The sequence below is a fragment of the Gadus chalcogrammus genome, chromosome 2 (assembly GCF_026213295.1).
Source record: "Gadus chalcogrammus isolate NIFS_2021 chromosome 2, NIFS_Gcha_1.0, whole genome shotgun sequence".
NCBI classification, from domain to species: domain Eukaryota; kingdom Metazoa; phylum Chordata; class Actinopteri; order Gadiformes; family Gadidae; genus Gadus; species Gadus chalcogrammus.
Window position 1 is genome coordinate 18990485 of NC_079413.1, and position 18307 is coordinate 19008791.

Sequence of the window (18307 nt, forward strand, 5' to 3'; positions counted from 1 at the left end):
TCCAAGCATTGTGTTTACATGGAGGCATACTGGTGTAGCCTATGGCTGTTCAGCCTGTAGCGGGCAGCAGATCCACATTTTTAAGCTAGTTTGTTGAATTTGGTAATTTGACCGTAAAAAAATGAATTTTGTATTGAACAAAATAGATGGAGAAACAAATGAATATAGATGCCTAGATGTCTAATATTTTCCTGTCCTTGTCATGGGCGTAACTCGAGGCAGGTGGACCACTGGACACAATTCTAATTCAATTTATATAGAAACCATTTAGACCTCCCATGGCATAAACAAATACATTAAGCATGGAGCCCAGATGACTTTAAAAGCAGAGGCTATTCTTTATCATAACTCCTTATAGCACCCCTGTCCTGAGATCAGCAGGGGCTTCCTCCTGGGGGAGGGGATGGATTAAGGGTGTGATCGGCATGAAAATGGCCTGGGTCTGCTGCGTCTGATCCAGACCCCCGAGACCCCCCACCAGACCCAGACATGGAGCTAGACCCAGTTCCCTGAGACTCAGCAGACCTAGATTCCCCAGAGCTAGACCCCCAAGAACCAAACCCGCCTAGACCCAGACCCAAACCTCCAGCTGATTCAACAGACAGACCTCTCAGTAGGTGAAGCAGGATATCTCGTTCCGGCCTTCTGTCATAAAGGGTCAGGTGTAACCCTGACTCTGTGTGTTTGTAGGCCTACAGGAGGAGTTGTGTTATAAAAGTGATAAGATGTTCCTGGTGTGTTACTGCTTGGCTAAAGAGCATGGAGGAGTACTCACTAGAGAGGAGTAGTGACTATCAAGTATTTTCTGTATCTCTTTTTGCTGTCATTATTTTCGTGTTTAAAGCATTGCTGTTAATTTGTAGAACTCTGTAAAAGCAACTTCAAATAAAATTGATTATAGAATTATTTATAGTTTTTTATATTTTCTACATTGAACTTTATCACTGACGTGTCAAAAATATATTAATATACACATAGAGTAGCATGTATATCTTTAGCGATTTTTTTTTTTTAAATGAGCGTTCTCATGGCTCTGGGCGCGTTCACGTGGTTCTGGGCGCGTTCTCGCGGTTCTGGGCGCGCTCCCGTCCCGTCAAAACATCCCGCGTGAGGAGAACAATCGGCTGCTCCACATTCGCGCTTGTCTGTGGAGTAGGCGTGTCTTGGGGGCGTTCCGGCTCCGCGATTGGTTGAACCCCGTTCTCTTTCTCCTCAGTTTCCGCTTTCTTTCCCTAAGCCCCGCCCCCTCCCTGAATAATGATAATAACGATCAAGATGGCTCCTACGGATGCCTCCTTGCGGTAGCCTGCCCATCATTCCATGGATCCACATCCTAAACTACAATTTTCCCACTATTTCACCACTTGTGTATCCTGGAGGAGGAACCCGGGGGGCTCCTGCATGGATTGATACCACCGAGGACGTGATAAAAGTCAGTGAAACATACTCTGAGGAACACAGAGCTAGCCCCGGGAGCTAGCTGCTAGCCGCTAGCCGCTAGCTGTAGTTGTCCACCATCTCCGGTTCTCCTGCCGAGACACTTGAACCCGAGCCTCGTCGTGTCCGGGGCGGACAGAACACGGTTGTTCCCGATGGCAGAGCCCAGGAAAGTGCCCTTCGTCACCATCTCGTCCTTTGGGTCAGACGCGACGGCCTCGGAGTCCAAGAAGCGCCGCCGCGAAGATGAAGCCGACAGCCCGGTGGTTAAAGATGGAGGCGGGGGTGGAGGAGGCGCAGCGGCCGCCGCCAGTTCAGGAGGTGGAGGAGGAGGAGACGGAGGAGGGGGTCTGTTCGGGAACGTGAAGGGAGGTGACACAGAGCCCGGCGAGAGGAAACCCACGGTGCGCCTCAACCTGCCGCTGACGGAACCCAACGAGCGGGGGTCTGCGGAGTTCAGCTACACGGAGCTGGTCCAGTCCACCTTAACTCAGGTCAGGAGGGTGGAGGACGGAACAAAAGGCCCGGGGGTGGAGGGGGTCCTGGGCATCAGTTTGCAAGCAGAGTGCCTCCGCCGTGCACGGAGACCCGGTAGCATCTCCAAGTCGCATTAACGCTTTAGGGAACCGGGTTTTAAAGTTGCCAATGATTTAGAAGCACATTTTGTTAACAGAGAGACGATTAAGGAAGCTATGAAAAGTTAACTTTATTTCAGTTATACACACTTTAGTGTGTGTCAACTTCTCTTAAGTTGCTGTTACTTGTTTTTACTGGATGAGAAAGGAGAATATGATGAACGTGAATACTGGTTGGTTATAATCTATTTGTTAAATTGTTTTTGATCATTATATAATGTTAAGCCAAAAGTATAATTTGTATATGTCCTCCCATGAAGATCATTTCTTGGTTTTTAAATTGTTGGGAGGGAAAGACATTGGGCCACCACCAACTGAACCCTCGAACTTGTTTGTGTTTCCTCTCCAGGTAAAACCCAAAGCAGCTCCGGTCTGTAAAGGCCTGACTCCGCCCCTTGACCCCAGCGACCCCTTCGCCGACGACGACCGAGAGCGGCGCGAGGTGGAGAACCTCGCCAAGAAGTTTGAGAGTAAATACGTAAGTGTCATGTTTTAACGAGTCATTGCGTCACGCATGAAGCGAGGAGGCGTCGGTTTGGTTTTCTTGCCAACGTCGTGATGTGAAACTAAACGTTCGTTTCTGGGTGTTTTTTTTCAGGGCGGGGCTCCGAAGAAGAAGAAGCGTGATAGGATGCAGGATTTGATTGACATCGGTTATGGCTACGATGATACAGACCCCTTCATAGATAACTCGGAAGCTGTGAGTACATGTCCATATTTGTATTTATTTGGAACACGTATCGGACGACGCCCACTTTACAGTTGAAATGCGCTGTACTGTCTGCTGTTTGAATTTACCAATCCTTCTTCCCGACCGTAGCCTACAACCAACCCCAACCCATCCTAATGTAATCTATACCTGAACCTGAGCATCTGTAAAACACTACTTTGATCCAAAGTGGAGCCTCCCTTATTAACCTAGGGATCGTTAGGGCTTGTCACTTGGTTCTATGAACATCCTTACTGTAACGACAGCAATATATTGTTCTTTCTCTTTCTTCTGACAAATGTACTTATGGTTATTCGCTTTGGATAAAAGCGTCTGCTAAATGTAATACATGTAGAGTAAATGTAATGAGTGAAGGGAGACTTGAGTGCCTACAGGTAGCAGCGGCCCTGACTCTGCCCTCCTCTCTCCCTGTCAGTATGACGAGCTGGTGCCCGCCTCCCTCAACACCAAACACGGCGGCTTCTACATCAACATCGGCACGCTGCAGTTCAGGCCCGCCTCCGACTCTGAGGGGGAGGTGTCTAAAGGGGACTCCAACCACTTCAAGGTGGGTTCACTGTGATTGGACGCTTCCCACGTAGGACTAAAGGATTATAATAATAATTGTATATTAATATATTAAGGAAGAAGGCATGTAAACACGTACAACCCAACAGTATGTCAGGTTGATAATTCAACACAACATCCTTCAATGTGATAATCTATAGTCTCAGTCAAACAATCTTTACACAAAGTAATCCTTTGTCTAGTCGTGATACAGTTGTGTAACTTATTTGTTTGTAGAAAATGCTCACATTTAAGTTTTAGATGTTTTCTTTTAATTTCACACTTTAGGATCAGGACACAAGTTAAAATTAAGTTATTAATTGGCACAGTAACTTGATACATCTTGGATATTAAACTTGGTTTTTAGTTCCCCTGAGCTGTTGTTTACTACAATGAGCTGTGACTCACAACCTCGTTAACGTGTCATGACCTCGTTAACGTGTCATGGCATCTCTGGCAGAAAGTGAAGGACGGCGAGGAGCGCGTCATCAAGAAGAGACGGAAAAAGCCAGACGGTGTCGGCCTGGAGGACAAGAAGCCCAAGAAGAACCGAGTGACCAAACAGGGGTAAATAAATGATCGGGTATTAAATGAGAAAAAGCATAAAAGTAGATTTACTCAGAAATCTTAATTGCCCGTCTGACAAGAAACACCGGGCTGTGTGGTTGTGACCCACAACATGTTGTGGTGCAGATCATAACATGTGTGAGGGGCGGGCTCCAATGTGTGAGGGGAGGGCTCTAACACATGTGGGCTCTAACAAGGGGCGGGGCTCTAATGCATGTGGGAGTGTCCTCTAACGTGTGATGGGGCAGGCTCTAACGATGGGAGGGCTCTAACACGTGTATGCCCTCAGGGTGTTGGCGCTGAACCTCCACCGCCCGGAGAAGAAGAAGAGGAAGAAGCTGATGAAGGACTCCATCCAGCTGGCCAACATGCTTCGCCGCTTCTCCAGGGAGAAGGAAGAGATCCGCAAGAAGCACGTCCCGGGGGGCGCCGGCCCAACCCCGCGGCCCAACGCCGCCAGAGCACCACAGAGTAACAACAACAACAACGTTGGTGCCCTGCCCAAGGTCACCGGGGGCAACGACTTCCTGGGGGCCAGCCTGGCCCCTGACCCCACTGTGCTGTCGCTGCTGGGCGCGGCCAGCGACAACACGGACATGCTGCAGGACCTCATGGGCGACCTGGACTTCGCCATACTGGACTCTCCGGGGGGCAGCCCAGGCCACGGCGAGAACGGCGGCGGGATGGGGGCGGGGCTCAAGGCGGTAGGGGGAGGAGTCACCCGGGTGCTGTCTTCCCCCCCGCTGCCCGGCGGCCTTTCGGCCCCCCTCATCAAACGCATCGAGGACTTGAGAACGGTAAGGGTCACATGACCGCACCCACTGTCACATGACCACACCCCCTCCCCATATGGTCCATCACATGGCCACTCCTACTGACGCCAACTGACACTCACTGACACATGTATACCCTCTCCCACTTCCACAGAGTTCACCTGGACTCTGCATAGCCTCCCCCTTAACCCACCAAAACCTGTCTTACTCACTTATTGTATGTTGTACGTCCTTGCACTTAAAAACAGTACATAACATCGTGTAGCGTCTTATCATAGCTAGCTTTGTTGTATATTTTGAATTGGTTAACCTAGAGGTTGTTCGTGCTTGGCACTTGGTTCTATGAACATCCTTACTGTACAGACAGAGATATATTGTTGTTTCTCTTTCTTTTCTGTCAAATTCACTTATTGTAAGTCGCTTTGGATAAAAGCGTCTGCTAAATGAAATGGACCTACTATGATAAGAGCTGTTCAGTAGTGTGTCCTCTAGTTTGTCCTAGCCTGTGAGTCAGTGCCGTCTCAGTTTAGGGACGGGGGGGGACGGGGGGCGGGAGTTGGAGGAGATTTGGCAGGGAAAGGCAGGAGATTTGGGTGTTGCCGTGGCAACGGGAGCCGTGGCAGAGAGGAGGTTGGGGTGAAAAGGGCCCTCTGTCTCCAGGTGTGGGATGGCAGGCGGGGCTGAAGGTTCTGGTTAGAGACGTGACGCGTGTGTGAATACACAACGTTTTGTGTATCCCTACTAGGGCTGTAACGATACACTAGCTCACGATTCAGTTTGTATCACGATTTTTGACCCACGGCTCGATACATCCCACGATTTTTTTACATTTAAAAAGCATTTTATTTAAACAATATAACAATTAACTATGTACTATGTACATAGTTAATGTATGTAACATTTAATAACAAATAATTTGGAACACTGAACAAATTTGAACAGAAAGAATACCATTAAAGTATAGCTAAATTAATAAATAAATAACCAAAGGTTGCAATTGGAGGATGCTTGCAGGTAGGCAAAAACCCTCAACTAGTTTGGTGGTTTAGTCAAATATCCTATTAGCGATTCTTATTAGGCTATGTAGCTGAAATAATGACATAATCAGGCCTTATAGAATGCAACATGTTTAATAGCCTAAGTTTTAATAGATGGGGAAAAACATGAACGTCTAACATGAACGTCGCAATAACGAGGCATAGTGTTACGAGTAGTGTATGTGTGTGCGCGAGAATGGCAGTGTGCGTATGTTTGTGTGTGAGTGACGTCAGCGAGTGCGTGGACGAGCGAGGAGAGCGAGCGGTAGCGTGTGTGTCTATTGAAGAAGCGAACGAGTCCGGTAGAATTACCCAACCTGTCAATAATCGGTGGCCGCTTCATTCCGACCTATAAGCAGTCCAACTGCCGGTCAAATCACACAAAACAATAGAGACAGGGATCACACATTTCGCACTAGGCCCACTCGGGATAAATTCATTCATATCGTTCATATCGCTTATGAGGACTTCGACGGCTGTGGAGAAATGCAATCCTCCGTAGCCACAGAGAGCTGTCATCACGGAGGGCATCTCGTCGCATACTTACGGCATCGATAAGAGGGGGCGGTGTCAACAGACTATTATTCAGACAAATTATTAGCAAATCTCAATCTGAAAATTTGACCGGAGAGTTAGAAAGGGCGTATAGCGCCTCTGCCTTCTCACACCGCGAGACAGGTTTGTGGCTTTGAGTGTCGCGAATTTCGGTTTCGATACGCGTATCGTTACAGCCCTAATCCCTACACAACCCTGCGTAGTATTGCATCCTGTTGATCTGTGTCGTCTCACCCCGGTGTTATGAGATGTTTACAAGAATAAGAATACATTTGATTGATATAGCGCTCTTCTAAATACTTAGACGCTTTACATAGCGAACACAAAACAAAATAATTTAATAAGAATTTACATAAGAAGATAAATAAGGAGGAACTGGGGAGAGAAGAGAAGGGGTGATGTGGCGAAAGCGATCTGGAAGAGGTGGGTTTTGAGGGCCTGTTTAAATGAAGGGAGTATGTTAGCCTGTTGGGTTGGGGAGGGAGTGGCACCTGATAAGGCCCTGCCCATGTTGACCCTGTCTTTCTCTCTGATCAGGCGTTATAACAGATGTTAACCCTGTGTCTCCCCGTCTCTCTCTATAAGGCGTCCCGTCAGTTCGACCAGGAGGGCAGGAAGAAGTTCTTCACGCTGGACATGAACAACATCCTACTGGAGTGAGTACCTGTTCTCCTCTGGTGCCGGTGGTCCCACCGTAGACCGTGTCACCACTGCTCCCCCCCACTCCCCTTTAACAGTGTGTTGTGGGGTCCTCCTCTCTGACTGTGTGTTGTGGGGTCCTCCTCTCTGACTGTGTGTTGTGGGGTCCTCCTCTCTGACTGTGTTGTGGGGTTCTCCTCTCTGACTGTGTTGTGGGGTCCTCCTCTCTGACTGTGTGTTGTGGGGTCGTCCTCTGACTGTGTGTTGTGGGGTCGTCCTCTCTGACTGTGTGTTGTGGGGTCCTCCTCTCTGACTGTGTGTTGTGGGGTCCTCCTCTTTAACTGTGGGTTGTGGGGTCCTCCTCTCTGACTGTGTGTTGTGGGGTCCTCCTCTCTGACTGTGTTGTGGGGTCCTCCTCTCTGACTGTGTTGTGGGGTCCTCCTCTCTGACTGTGTTGTGGGGTCCTCCTCTCTGACTGTGTTGTGGGGTCCTCCTCTTTGACTGTGTGTTGTGGGGTCCTCCTCTCTGACTGTGGGTTGTGGGGTCCCCCTCTTTAACTGTGGGTGTTGTGGTTCCTCCTCAGCATCGAGCTGCAGGTGCAGGAGCAGCCTGAGGGGGTCCGCTCGGCCGTCTACTCCCACCTGGAGGCCTTCGTCCCCTGCAACAAAGAGGCCCTGCTGAAACGCCTCAAGAAGCTCAGCCTCAACATACAGGTACAATCCAAACCCTAACATGTTATATATAACATAACATGTTATATATAAGCCTAACATATAACAGTAACATGTTACAGGTCTCTTATATAACCTGTCATGTTATGATATAAACCCAACACGTTACATATAACCCCAACATGTTATAATATAACCTCAACATACAGGTACATGTATATCTAACCCTAACATGTTCTATATGATCTCCACATTCAGTTACATTCTAGTAAAACCCCACAGTGTCGGTATTGATCCCGGTCCAGAACACGTGGTGGGGTGAAGTGAGGACTGAGCGTTGTGATCACTCTGTGTCATGACTCTTCTGACTCTGTCTCCAGGACGACCGTCTCCGCACGCCGCTGCTGAAGCTGAAGCTGGCCGTGTGCAGCGTGATGCCCGAGCAGATCGCCCGCTTCAACATGGACTGTATCGCCAAGGTGGCCAAGTAAGACCCCCACACTAAGACCCCCACACACACACACGTAGTCTGACTGAGGTACATCCCACCCCAGTACTCACACCCAAGATCTCCTACTGAAGACCAAACATGATCGTTTCCAGTGTTCCTTCTGACTCCTGATGGTTATGTATTATGGGATGGCTCACAGTACTGATGGTTGTGTATTATGGGATGGCTCACAGTATTGAGGCTTGTGTATTATTGGATGGATCATACAGTACTGATGGTTGTGTATTATGGAATGGATCATACAGTATTGATGGTTGTGTATTATGGGATGGCTCCCAGTACTTATGTTTGTGTATTATGGGATGGCTCACAGTACTACAGGTTTTGTATTATGGGATGGATCATACCATACTGATGGCTGTGTATAATGGGATGTCAGGCAGCAGTCTGGAGAAGCAGAGAAGAACGGCTCTGAGGAGGACGACGAGGAGAAGCCGGGGAAGAGGGTGATGGGGCCGCGCAAGAAGTTCATTTGGGATGACAAGCTCAGGTGTGTGTGTGTGTGTGTGTGTGTGTGTGTGTGTGTGTGTGTGTGTGTGTGTGTGTGTGTGTGTGTGTGTGTGTGTGTGTGTGTGTGTGTGTGTGTGTGTGTGTGTGTGTGTGTGTGTGTGTGTGTGTGTGTGTCTCCATCCCTCATTCTCTGACGTTTGTGTGTGTGTGTTACTCTGTGTGTGTGTGTGTGCGCGTCGGTCTCCATCCCTCATTCTCTGACGTGTGTGTGTGTGTCTGTTACTCTGTGTTTGACCTGTGTGTGTGTGTGTGTGTGCATCGGTCTCCATCCCTTATTCTGTGATGTGCGTGTGTGCGTCGGTCTCCATCCCTCATTGTGTGTGTGTGTGTCCGTCGGTCTCCATCCCTCATTCTCTGACGTGTGTGTGTGTGTATGTGTCTGACCTGTGTGTGTGTGTGTGTGTGTGCGTCGGTCTCCATCCCTTATTCTCTGATGCGTGTGTGTGTGCAGGTTGTTGCTGTGCACCCTGGTACGTGTAAAGCTGGGCTGCTATGAGCTGGAGGGCCAGAGCTCAGTGTCTCCTGAGGACTACCTGAAGGCCTTCATGGAGGCCGAGGTCAAGCCCCTGTGGCCCAAGGGCTGGATGCAGGCCAGGTACCTGATGATAACACTATGGGTTACAGTGAGCCACAGTGGCCCAAGGGCTGGATGCAAGCCAGGTACCTGATGATAACACTATGGGTTACAGTGAGCCACAGTGGCCCAGGGGCTGGTTGCAGGCCAGGTACCTGATGATGACACTATGGGTTACAGTGAGCCACAGTGGCCCAGGGGCTGGTTGCAAGCCAGGTACCTCACGCTAACAGTATAGCTTACATACCTCCATCGGTGTCCTGGTACTCTCTGAGAATCGGAACTCTTCAGATTAACGATGAAGACAGGAATAACTTTATTTATTATCATTTTTAGTTATTTTTATTATTTATATACAAAAAAATGCCTGAAAAGTATTATCTAACCATATTATTTCATTACTAAGTTATCGATGCTAATCCAAAATGTTGATTCCTATTAGGGCTGTCAACGAATATTCGAAGTTCGAATATTCGTTCGAAATGTATCCAAAAACGCGAATTCGAACGTGAAAATTAATATTCGAATGTGAAAAAACACTCCCGCGGTACAAGCGCCTCTATCTGCTTTGTGAATGAGCCTCTGTCTGTTCGCGATGTCCCTCATAATATTTGAATGTGAAAAAACACTCCCGCGGTACAAGTGTAACAGACTAGTATTGTGAAGAGCGAATGTATTTTATCCCCTCGGGGTTTCCGTACTTGGATATAGGTATTCCAGCTCTCACGCTGTGACTGGGTGACTTCTGATAGGTACTAAGTAAACGAGACTATTTTCCCTTCCACGCTTGTGTCATTCTTGTCATATAAATATCTAAGTGCCAACGCTCGGTTACACAAAGCCTATCTGCTTTGTGAGTGAGCCTCTGTCTGTTCGCGATGTCCCTCATAATATTCGAATGTGAAAAAACACTCCCGCGGTACAAGCGCCTAACTGCTTTGTGAATGAGCCTCCGTCTGTTCGCGATGTCCCTCATTTTAAAGTAAGGAAATGCCCAGCAGGAAGCCGCCGCCCTATATATAGGATATATATATATCCCACTAATTTGAACCATGGTTTTGTCGCATTATTGACATATTGACGGCAACTGCGTAAAATAGGCAACCAGATATTCGAATAGTTCGAATTCGTGATTTTTTTCCAAACGAACATTCGAATGTCATTTTTGAGCAATTTTGACAGCCCTAATTCCTATACACAGTGGTTGTCATATGGTTGAACAGCAGCAGGTCTAGAATGTTAAGTTGTCAAAACGACACAAGCCCTCACCTGGTGACCTTATACACACATTCAATGTTGGCCGTTCTTTTCCCTGCAGGATGCTTTTCAAAGAGAGCATGCAGGCACACGGCCACCTGACAGGAAACACGTATGTCATCACTTCCTCCACGTCCTACTGTACTGTGCCCTTATTGGTCGGCCTGTCCGTCACTCACCCGTCTCCCTGCCCTTCTCCCTGTAGAGCCAAGAAGAAGATCGTGACGACCCCCAAGGCCAAGCCCAAGGTAATCCTCATGATGATCAGAATAAAATGCAAATATTTAACAATTATTCGTCGAAGAGGTGAATACTTTTTTTTGGGGTGTACCACACGTGAACACTCCAAAAATAAACAAGATAACACTTTTTGCAGGGATTTATTTGTTTTATTAGCGTGTTGAGACGACCGTCACGCAATATCCCAAGTTTGAGATCTCAATCATGGGATGTTGCCCAATATCCAGAGTTAGCGAACCAATCAAATTGTGCCATCTTAGGAGGTTCACGTGTCACATATACTTAATGGATATATCAGGGTGAATAGATTAACGAGGTGTTGGTTGTTAATTGGCTGCTCCATCATGTGACCCCAGGAGATGGGTTGGGTCCAGCGCTCCACGCCCACAGGGGGCGTCGGCCCCGTTGCCCCGCCCACCAAGCGCCCCCCCCTCTCCCCCTCGGAGCCCATCTGCTTGGACTCGCAGGACGAGGAGGAGCCGGCCTCGCACTGCCTGGACTCCATCTCCCAGGCGCTCGCCATCCTCAGCAACGCCGCCAAGGGCCTGGCCCACGGCGACAGCCCCCCCTCGCCCGACCCCGGAAAGACCCCTGTCGTCGCGGCGACCGTATCGCACGCCTCGCCGCTGCTCCAGCAGCAGCAGAAGAAGAGCGTGGTGGTGTCCGGGGCCCCGCCCTCGCCATACATCTCTACCTCCTCCCCGGCGGCGGCCTCGCTGGCCCGCGCCCCCACCCCCGTCTCCGCCCTGTCGCCAGGCAACCGCATGGAGGGCCTGGTGTCCCTCAAGGGCCTGTCCCCGGCCCACAGACACTCGGTGCTCAGCTCCGCCCCCCGGCCCCCCGCTGCGGGCGGCGGCTCCTCCCCCAAGCAGCGCCCGCCCCCCACCGCCTCCCCCCTCATGGCGCCGGGGTCGAAGGGCGTGGCCGCTCCGCCCTCAGGCCTCCTGAGGGGCGGGAACAACCTCATCACCTCCCCGCCGCCGCGCGTCCACACGCTCAGCCCCTCCCCCCACATGAGCCCCCAGACCCCCCGCCTGGCCCACACCCTCCACAGCAAGACCCCCCTGACCCCCGGGCTGACCTACAGCAAGCCTTCCATGACCCCGGCCAAGTCCCCCCTGACCCCCGGCCTGTCCTACCCCCGGCCCTCGCTGACCCTCAGTAAGCCCTCCACCACCCCCAGCCTCATGCACTGCCGGCCCTCCATGACCCCCGGCCTCTCCTCCTACGGCAAGGTCAACATGGCCCCCGGAAAGGGCCCGGGGGGCGGGGCCAAGACCACCCTGAGCCCCAAGCCCCCCCACCCGCTGCCCCAGTCCAACTTCATCACGCCCATGCAGGCCACGCTCACCAAGGCGGGGCACAGCAGCACGGCGCCCATCATCAAGCTGACCGCGCCCGCCAGCTCCCAGCCCCGGCCTCAGGCCACGCCCCCGCTGCGCCAGTACACCACCAACAGAAGCCCCGCCCAGGCGTTCCGCCCCCCCTACCCCGGGGCCCAGGGGGGCGGGGCCAAGCAGACGGGCGGGGGCTACGCGGGCCTGAAGCAGCCGGTGGGGGTACACAGCAGCACCGGCACCAGCCTTACCAACGCCTCCACCCTCAGCAAGCACCCAGGGGCCACGCCCACCACCACCGCTGCGGCCAACGCAGCGCAGCGCCAGAGGGCAATGGGCGGGACCACTCAGGGGGCTAAGCCAATCACGTCCGTCTCCTCGCCGGCGTTGTCTTCTCAGCTGCCCCAGGTTTGTACTGCTATGACACACACTCACATGTCTGACCTCTGCATGTTTACTAGAGTTGTTCCGAAAGTCTAGTGCCAATCCCATGTCATCACATGACTCATTTACTACACAGACGGAGAACAACACAAACGGTACAGTCACAGTGTTATGCTGCGTTCTGTAACGGGCGGAGGTGGGAAGTCAGAAAGGCGTCATCTCCGACCTACATGCGTCAGAGCTACCAAGTCAGAAAAACATTGCTCACGCTAAACTAGAAGAGTGCAAATGTATTATTCTAATTATAAATTGAAAATCAACTAGTTTGACTGAAAAATTACTAATTTTTCAGAAGAACTAGATAGTTAAGGAACGTTCTATATGATTCATTTATTTAAATAACATTTTTGTCACTTAGAAGAGGCTTTTATCCAAAGCGACTTAGTACAAGTAGTACATTGCGGTCATTGTAAGAGAACCCTTCAATAAGAACAAGTGCTGGTAGTTACAATGCTAGATGCTGTATCGGTATATCCATACCGGGTAAGTAGTATACAGCTGTTCAAATAAATAAAATCGTACTCTGTATCGGCCAATACACAAAATCAGTATCGGGGAGTTTTATTTATGATTTTGGAACATCTATAATGTTCAACATTCATTCACATTTAGGACAAGAAACTGGTTTTAAGGAACCACATCATACCATGTGGTCACTCAGAGGATCTAGAGAGAAGGTCTGGGTGCCTCGACCACCATGACCACGCACGCCACACCCCTGACCCCTAACCATCTCCCCCCCCCCCCCCCCCCCCCCCCTCCCAGGTCACCACCACGGGGGGCAGCAGCCTGCTGGGCTCCGCCCCCTCCCTGCCGGGGGGCTACGGCATACTGGGGGGTCTGGTTCCCGTGTCGCTGCCCTTCCAGTTCCCGCCGCTGCTCAACCTGCCGCTCGCCTCCTCCAACGCGGCCGCCGCCGCCAGCGCCCAGGCGGCCAATAGCAACGCCTCGTTCTCCGTGCTGACGCAGAGTGAGTGGCGAGCTTAGAACCGGTTCGCTAGGCTAACGCTGTTAGCATAGTTAAAGGGCTAGGCTAACACGGTTAGCATAGTACAGGGCTATGCTAAGGCTGTTAGCATAGAATAGGGCTATGCTAAGGCTTTTGGCATAGTAAAGGGCTATGCAAAGGCTGTTAGCATAGTTTAGGGCTATGCTAAGGCTGTTAGCATACTAAAGGGCTAGGCTAAAGCTGTCAACATAGTAAAGGGAGGTCTATGCTAAGGCTGTTAGCATAGTAAAGGGCTATGCTCACACTGAGGGCCCCCCCTGTTAAGGGGAGCCCCAGAGACTTATTCACAGGGCCCTCAGCGTTAGCATGGTAACGCTGAGGGCCCTGTGAATAAGTCTCTCGGGACAGCCCTTAACATTATGTTGATTAAGAAATGACACGGCGATTGGAAAAACTCCCCTTTAGTGACATCACACCAGGGGCGTGGGCGCTCCGAGTGCACAGCCTGCCGATTGGTCCAGTCCGCTGGATGGGCGTGTGTGTTGATCTGGGTGGACACGCCCAATTGTGACATTGCTCCAGGTTTTAAAAATGGCCGATCTCAGTCACATCCGGTGATCGACGGGGATAGTTAGCATAGAGCTCAGTAAGATGGAGCAGGTAAAGCCAAGTTATTCAGGGTCAGTCAGCAGGAGCTTGCGTTCTGTGTGCCAGTAGTTAGTGTGTGGCTTCTGTCTTCTTCGTTGTCTTGCTACATGTGTAGACCTTGTTGTTGTTTTGTTTTACTGAACCCTTGTTGTGACCCCATGCTGTGTCTGGGAGGACGACGACCCCTTATTCCCTCTAACTCTCTCTCATCCCCTCTTCATAACTCATCAATCTGTCATCAACACTGTTCTCTCTCTCCCTGACCTCCTCGCTCTGCTCTGTGTCCACTCTCTGCATCTATAGCCAAACCCTGCCTCACCTTCTGCTGTTGATCACTGTTTGTCCCGCCCTGTTTCTGTTGTCCCCGACCCACTTCCTGTCCCCACGACCCACTTCCGGTCCCCACCATAACGTGCCCTGCTCTCCCTCCTCTGTTCTGGGGTGGCTCGCTGTCTCCTGTCTCCTCCTCAGATCTCTATAAGAGCCTCCAGGCAGGGGCTCATGTTGCTCTGCCTCCTCACCTGCAGATCGCTTTCTCAGGTAAACCCAGCCCTCCCCCTCCCCCTGTTCAGACGTGGGGAGACTCCACGTCCAGGCGCTGAAACATCGGTTTAGGTTAGGCACAAGCCAAGCTGAGCTCAGCTACTAGCTGTAGCTCTACTAGCTGTAGCTCTACTAGCCGTGGCTCTCCTAGCCGAGGCTCTACAAGCTGTACATCTACTAGCCGAGGCTGTTCTATCTATAGCTCTTAGTGTTTGTCTCTACGAGCCATAGGGTGCTAGTTTGTCAGACAGTAAACCAGGAGTGGATTGTTTCCTCTGTGGATCTGGAGTCGCCCCACACCTGTCCGTCTGCTTCTGCCCGTCCTGCTCTGAGTGTCTGCCGTCGGGTCTGGGTTCTGCGTCTTGTCTGTCTGTGGGGTGCCCACCTGTCTGTCTGTAGCCGTTATAACTGCCGATTGTCCTGACGGTCGCTCCGATGCTGTAATGTTGTTTTCATGCTTTCTGCTCTGGTTTTCATTGGTGGCTCAAGAGCTCTACTCTCCCCGTTCAGATGTCAATCAAAGCCAGGGTGGGGACTCCAACAAGAGGAAGACTCTATGATACAGCACCTAGCCAGACACCTGTCCGGCGGGAACCAATCGGAATCGAGTGTGGCTTTGAGTGACGGTCAACAGAACCACTCAGAAGGACTAGAGCTGAAGCACTGGGGATGAAGAACACGCCTCATCATGCAAGGATTGGCTCAGTGACACAAACAAGCAGTACAGGACTTTTTTTTTAAACCATTTGATAACTTTTGATACTATTATTCATAGAATTGATAAATGGAAATGACTAAATTTGTCAATGTTTACAAGATAGACCTATATCACTGTGGAAAGGTGTGTGTCTGTGTGCGTCTGTGTGTGAGAGCGAGCTCAGGGGTGGGAATGTGTTGCGCTGAATGTGTATTTCTCCTGGTAATGGTCAGTGTGTCCATTTGGTGCTTCTTTTTATGATAATGTAATTAATACTTCAAATCCTGTAAAGAAATGTAAACTAAATGCAAGATGTTCCGTTTGGGCTTTTTCTAAACAACCTTGATTTCTCTTGTAAAGAAATGAAACGACCTTCCAATTAAACAATGCCTTATAATCATGAAGTATAAGAATCTGTCGTCTCACCGCTGCGTTAGCGGCTGTCCAAATCTAAGCTAACTACATATACCGTTAAAATAAATTATGAACTAGTTTGAAAAGACTTTTATTTATAACATTGGCTTGAGACGTGTCAGCAGGCCTCAGAAGGTTTGAGTCTCTGATGTGAAATACAGCACTGACCGCGACGGTCAGACCCCGATCAACCAGGACCGCGGGGGGCGAACAGGCAACACGGGGATATCTCGTCAAAACTTCACACGGCCACCAGCGAGTCAAATCAACCACCATACGACTCAGAAGCTACAAATATGAAAATATTGCAATCGCTCACGTATGCAAGTATGTTTTTAAAAAATGAAAACATCCGATTTAGCACACAAGCATGAACCCTTACGATACAAAAAAGCGGCGGAAATGAAACTGGTTTCTACTCGTGTTTATGAATTGTGATTCTGGCAGGGTCAAAATGGTCCAGATGTACTAGGAAACCCCCAGCAGCTCCAGGGTTCCTCCCAGAACAGAAAGTCGCTTGAGGGGAGAGGCCTGCCGGTTATTTGACCAGCGGTCTGGTTTTATCATCATCGCCGCACTGGTGCGACTTGTACATCTTTACCTCGGCCATGTACTTGGCCCAGGCGTCGCTCTTACCCGGCTCGGCCTGCGGAGAACGGAGAGAACAGGCGGTTAAAACAACACAACGGCAGACAAACACTAGACGGATCAGGGAAGAGAGACTGATGTACTTACAACCGAGTCCGGTTTCAGTTTCTTCGCAACCATGCCGGTCTTTAGGAACACGCCGCCTCGCCGCTTCCCCACCTGGGAGGAGATACAAGACTGACACCGTTACAGGAGCCCAGACACCGGGGTGAGGAGAAATGAGACTGACACCCTTACATCTGGGTGAGGAGAGACAAGACTGACGCCCTTCCAGGAGCCCTGGCAGCCAGGTGGGCAGTGGAGGAGAGCCAACAGTAGGGCTCCTGTCGCACGATGACCAGCGAATGAACCGTAAGCCATGTGTCAATATGTGTGTCATATTAGTGTCAATGGTCCAATGAACCAAGGCCTGTACTATATCAGCGTTAATAACGTGTTCTATTTTAATTCTGATCATATTAATGATCATGATCACGAACCACTAACGTCACTTTGATCTCATCTCACTACTGCCAAAGCCCTTACAAAGCTGGTCGCGGAGGGGGGCTTCTTGTCCACAGCTGACTGTTCTTGGGGGTCTGTCGCGGGTCCTTCCCCGCTCGCCTGCCCATCCTCTTCTTTCCTCCTCTTCTCTTCCTCCATTTTCTTCTTGAACATCGCCATGAAGCTGCCGTCGTTTGCGAACGCGTTGGCCGCCCCGGCCGTGCCGGGCGCCCCGGGCCCCACGCCGGGCCTGGCGCCGCCCAGCGCCGGGCTGGACGGCGAGGCCGGGCTGCTGCTGTTGGAGTCGCTGCTGCTCAGGTGGGCTCTGTGGTGAACCCTTCTGGAGTCCATCCTTTCCGTTTGGGTCTCGACTCGATGAAGTGATGAACTGTAGATCCAGGGGGTCTCTAGGTCCAGGTAGTCCGGGGCGATCCGGGGGGTCCCGGGGTTTGGAGGAATGCGGTCTGGGAGAGGCCGTTCACAACATGTTGCAGGCGGACTGACCTCGGTCGGGAAATTAAGAAGCCCTCTGGTCCTATGATGGTTTAAAAGTATAATTAGTAGACAGCATGGGAGGATAATAAGACGTTTCAGATCGAAGAGGATCACAGAAACAAGACGCTAGCGCGGTGGGCTAATGCCTTGTTTACCTTGGCCTTTGTAGGGCAAATGTACCCGAATAATGTCCAGATGAAGAGTAAAGAGCCAGGGGGATTAGATCCGATCGCTCGATGTCACTTTACTGCCCTCAGGAACCGCACAGCAGACGAGATACTCCAGAGATAATACGAGTTATGTTTAAAAATGAGCTCCTCGTTACTCGCTGGCGGCCATCTTGGCTCTTACGGCTGACGTCACGGCGTTGTGTCCAGGGAGGAGTCATGGCGCGACGGCGTCCAACGCCCCCTGCTGGGGGGTGGTGAGGAATCACGTCAAGGCGTGGTGTCCGCCCACCCCCCCCCCCTCCCTACAATGGGCGGGGAGGAATCATGACGTCGCGAAGTGCCCCCTAGTGGGCGGGGAGGAGTCATGACGTCACGGCGTGGTGTCCGCCCCCCCCGCTGGGTCGGGAGGAATCATGACGTCACGACGTGGTGTCCGGCGCCGTGGTTGAACAACCAAATGAAGCAGGAGTTGACCCCTGGTCTCCAGCATTTTAATCAGCAGATCTTACCACTTACTCACAATCTTAACCTTGTCGGAAACTACATTCTAATTTGAAGACCTCCGTTTATTCCTCTTTGGTGAAACGTTTGGCGTTAAGTGGTCATTTTCCAATTTGAGAAACGGTTTTGCCGGCGACAGCCAGTTCGTAACATTCATAATACTGCAAATGCAAGGCTTTCATCAGTGGGCCTTGGCTCAAACACCACTGAGTTACCTCATTGGCAACAGATACATTAACTTACAAGACAAACTTCATGAATTGTGAATTTAAATAAACACATTTTTAAGTTAACCA

The 18307-nt window shown here is 50.7% G+C and overlaps 2 protein-coding genes across 2 annotated transcripts; one reads left to right on the plus strand and one right to left on the minus strand.

Annotated features, from left to right (window-relative positions):
* Nucleotides 1-1251: 1251 nt before the first annotated feature.
* On the plus strand, nucleotides 1252-16807 carry LOC130402269 (ubinuclein-2-like). Its single transcript, XM_056606417.1, has 17 exons — nucleotides 1252-1931; nucleotides 2422-2550; nucleotides 2671-2772; nucleotides 3218-3349; nucleotides 3809-3915; nucleotides 4205-4712; nucleotides 6866-6936; nucleotides 7503-7632; nucleotides 7971-8077; nucleotides 8481-8591; nucleotides 9063-9206; nucleotides 10504-10554; nucleotides 10648-10690; nucleotides 11039-12427; nucleotides 13229-13433; nucleotides 14532-14600; nucleotides 15114-16807. Exons 1-17 carry the CDS (start codon nucleotides 1593-1595, stop codon nucleotides 15161-15163), a joined length of 3687 nt encoding a protein of 1228 aa, XP_056462392.1. The 5' UTR covers nucleotides 1252-1592; the 3' UTR covers nucleotides 15164-16807.
* Nucleotides 14785-17745, minus strand: trir (telomerase RNA component interacting RNase). The gene is made up of 4 exons (XM_056604863.1): nucleotides 17496-17745; nucleotides 16888-17380; nucleotides 16450-16521; nucleotides 14785-16360 (listed from the first exon to the last, which is right to left on the minus strand). The coding sequence occupies exons 2-4, from the start codon at nucleotides 17194-17196 to the stop codon at nucleotides 16253-16255; spliced, it is 489 nt and encodes a 162-aa protein (XP_056460838.1). The 5' UTR covers nucleotides 17197-17380; nucleotides 17496-17745; the 3' UTR covers nucleotides 14785-16252.
* Nucleotides 17746-18307: the final 562 nt, after the last annotated feature.

What these genes read in the sequence shown, in the direction of transcription:
- LOC130402269 (XM_056606417.1), top strand. Translation starts at nt 1,593, where the DNA reads ATGGCAGAGCCCAGGAAAGTGCCCTTCGTCACCATCTCGTCCTTTGGG. An exon ending in GGGACTCCAACCACTTCAAG is followed by an intron (nt 3,350 to 3,808) that starts GTGGGTTCACTG and finishes CATCTCTGGCAG; the next exon opens with AAAGTGAAGGACGGCGAGGA. An exon ending in TGTATCGCCAAGGTGGCCAA is followed by an intron (nt 8,078 to 8,480) that starts GTAAGACCCCCA and finishes ATGGGATGTCAG; the next exon opens with GCAGCAGTCTGGAGAAGCAG.
- trir (XM_056604863.1), bottom strand. Translation starts at nt 17,196, where the DNA reads ATGGACTCCAGAAGGGTTCACCACAGAGCCCACCTGAGCAGCAGCGAC. An exon ending in CCCCCTCCGCGACCAGCTTT is followed by an intron (nt 16,522 to 16,887) that starts GTAAGGGCTTTG and finishes ATCTCCTCCCAG; the next exon opens with GTGGGGAAGCGGCGAGGCGG. An exon ending in AACTGAAACCGGACTCGGTT is followed by an intron (nt 16,361 to 16,449) that starts GTAAGTACATCA and finishes CGTTCTCCGCAG; the next exon opens with GCCGAGCCGGGTAAGAGCGA.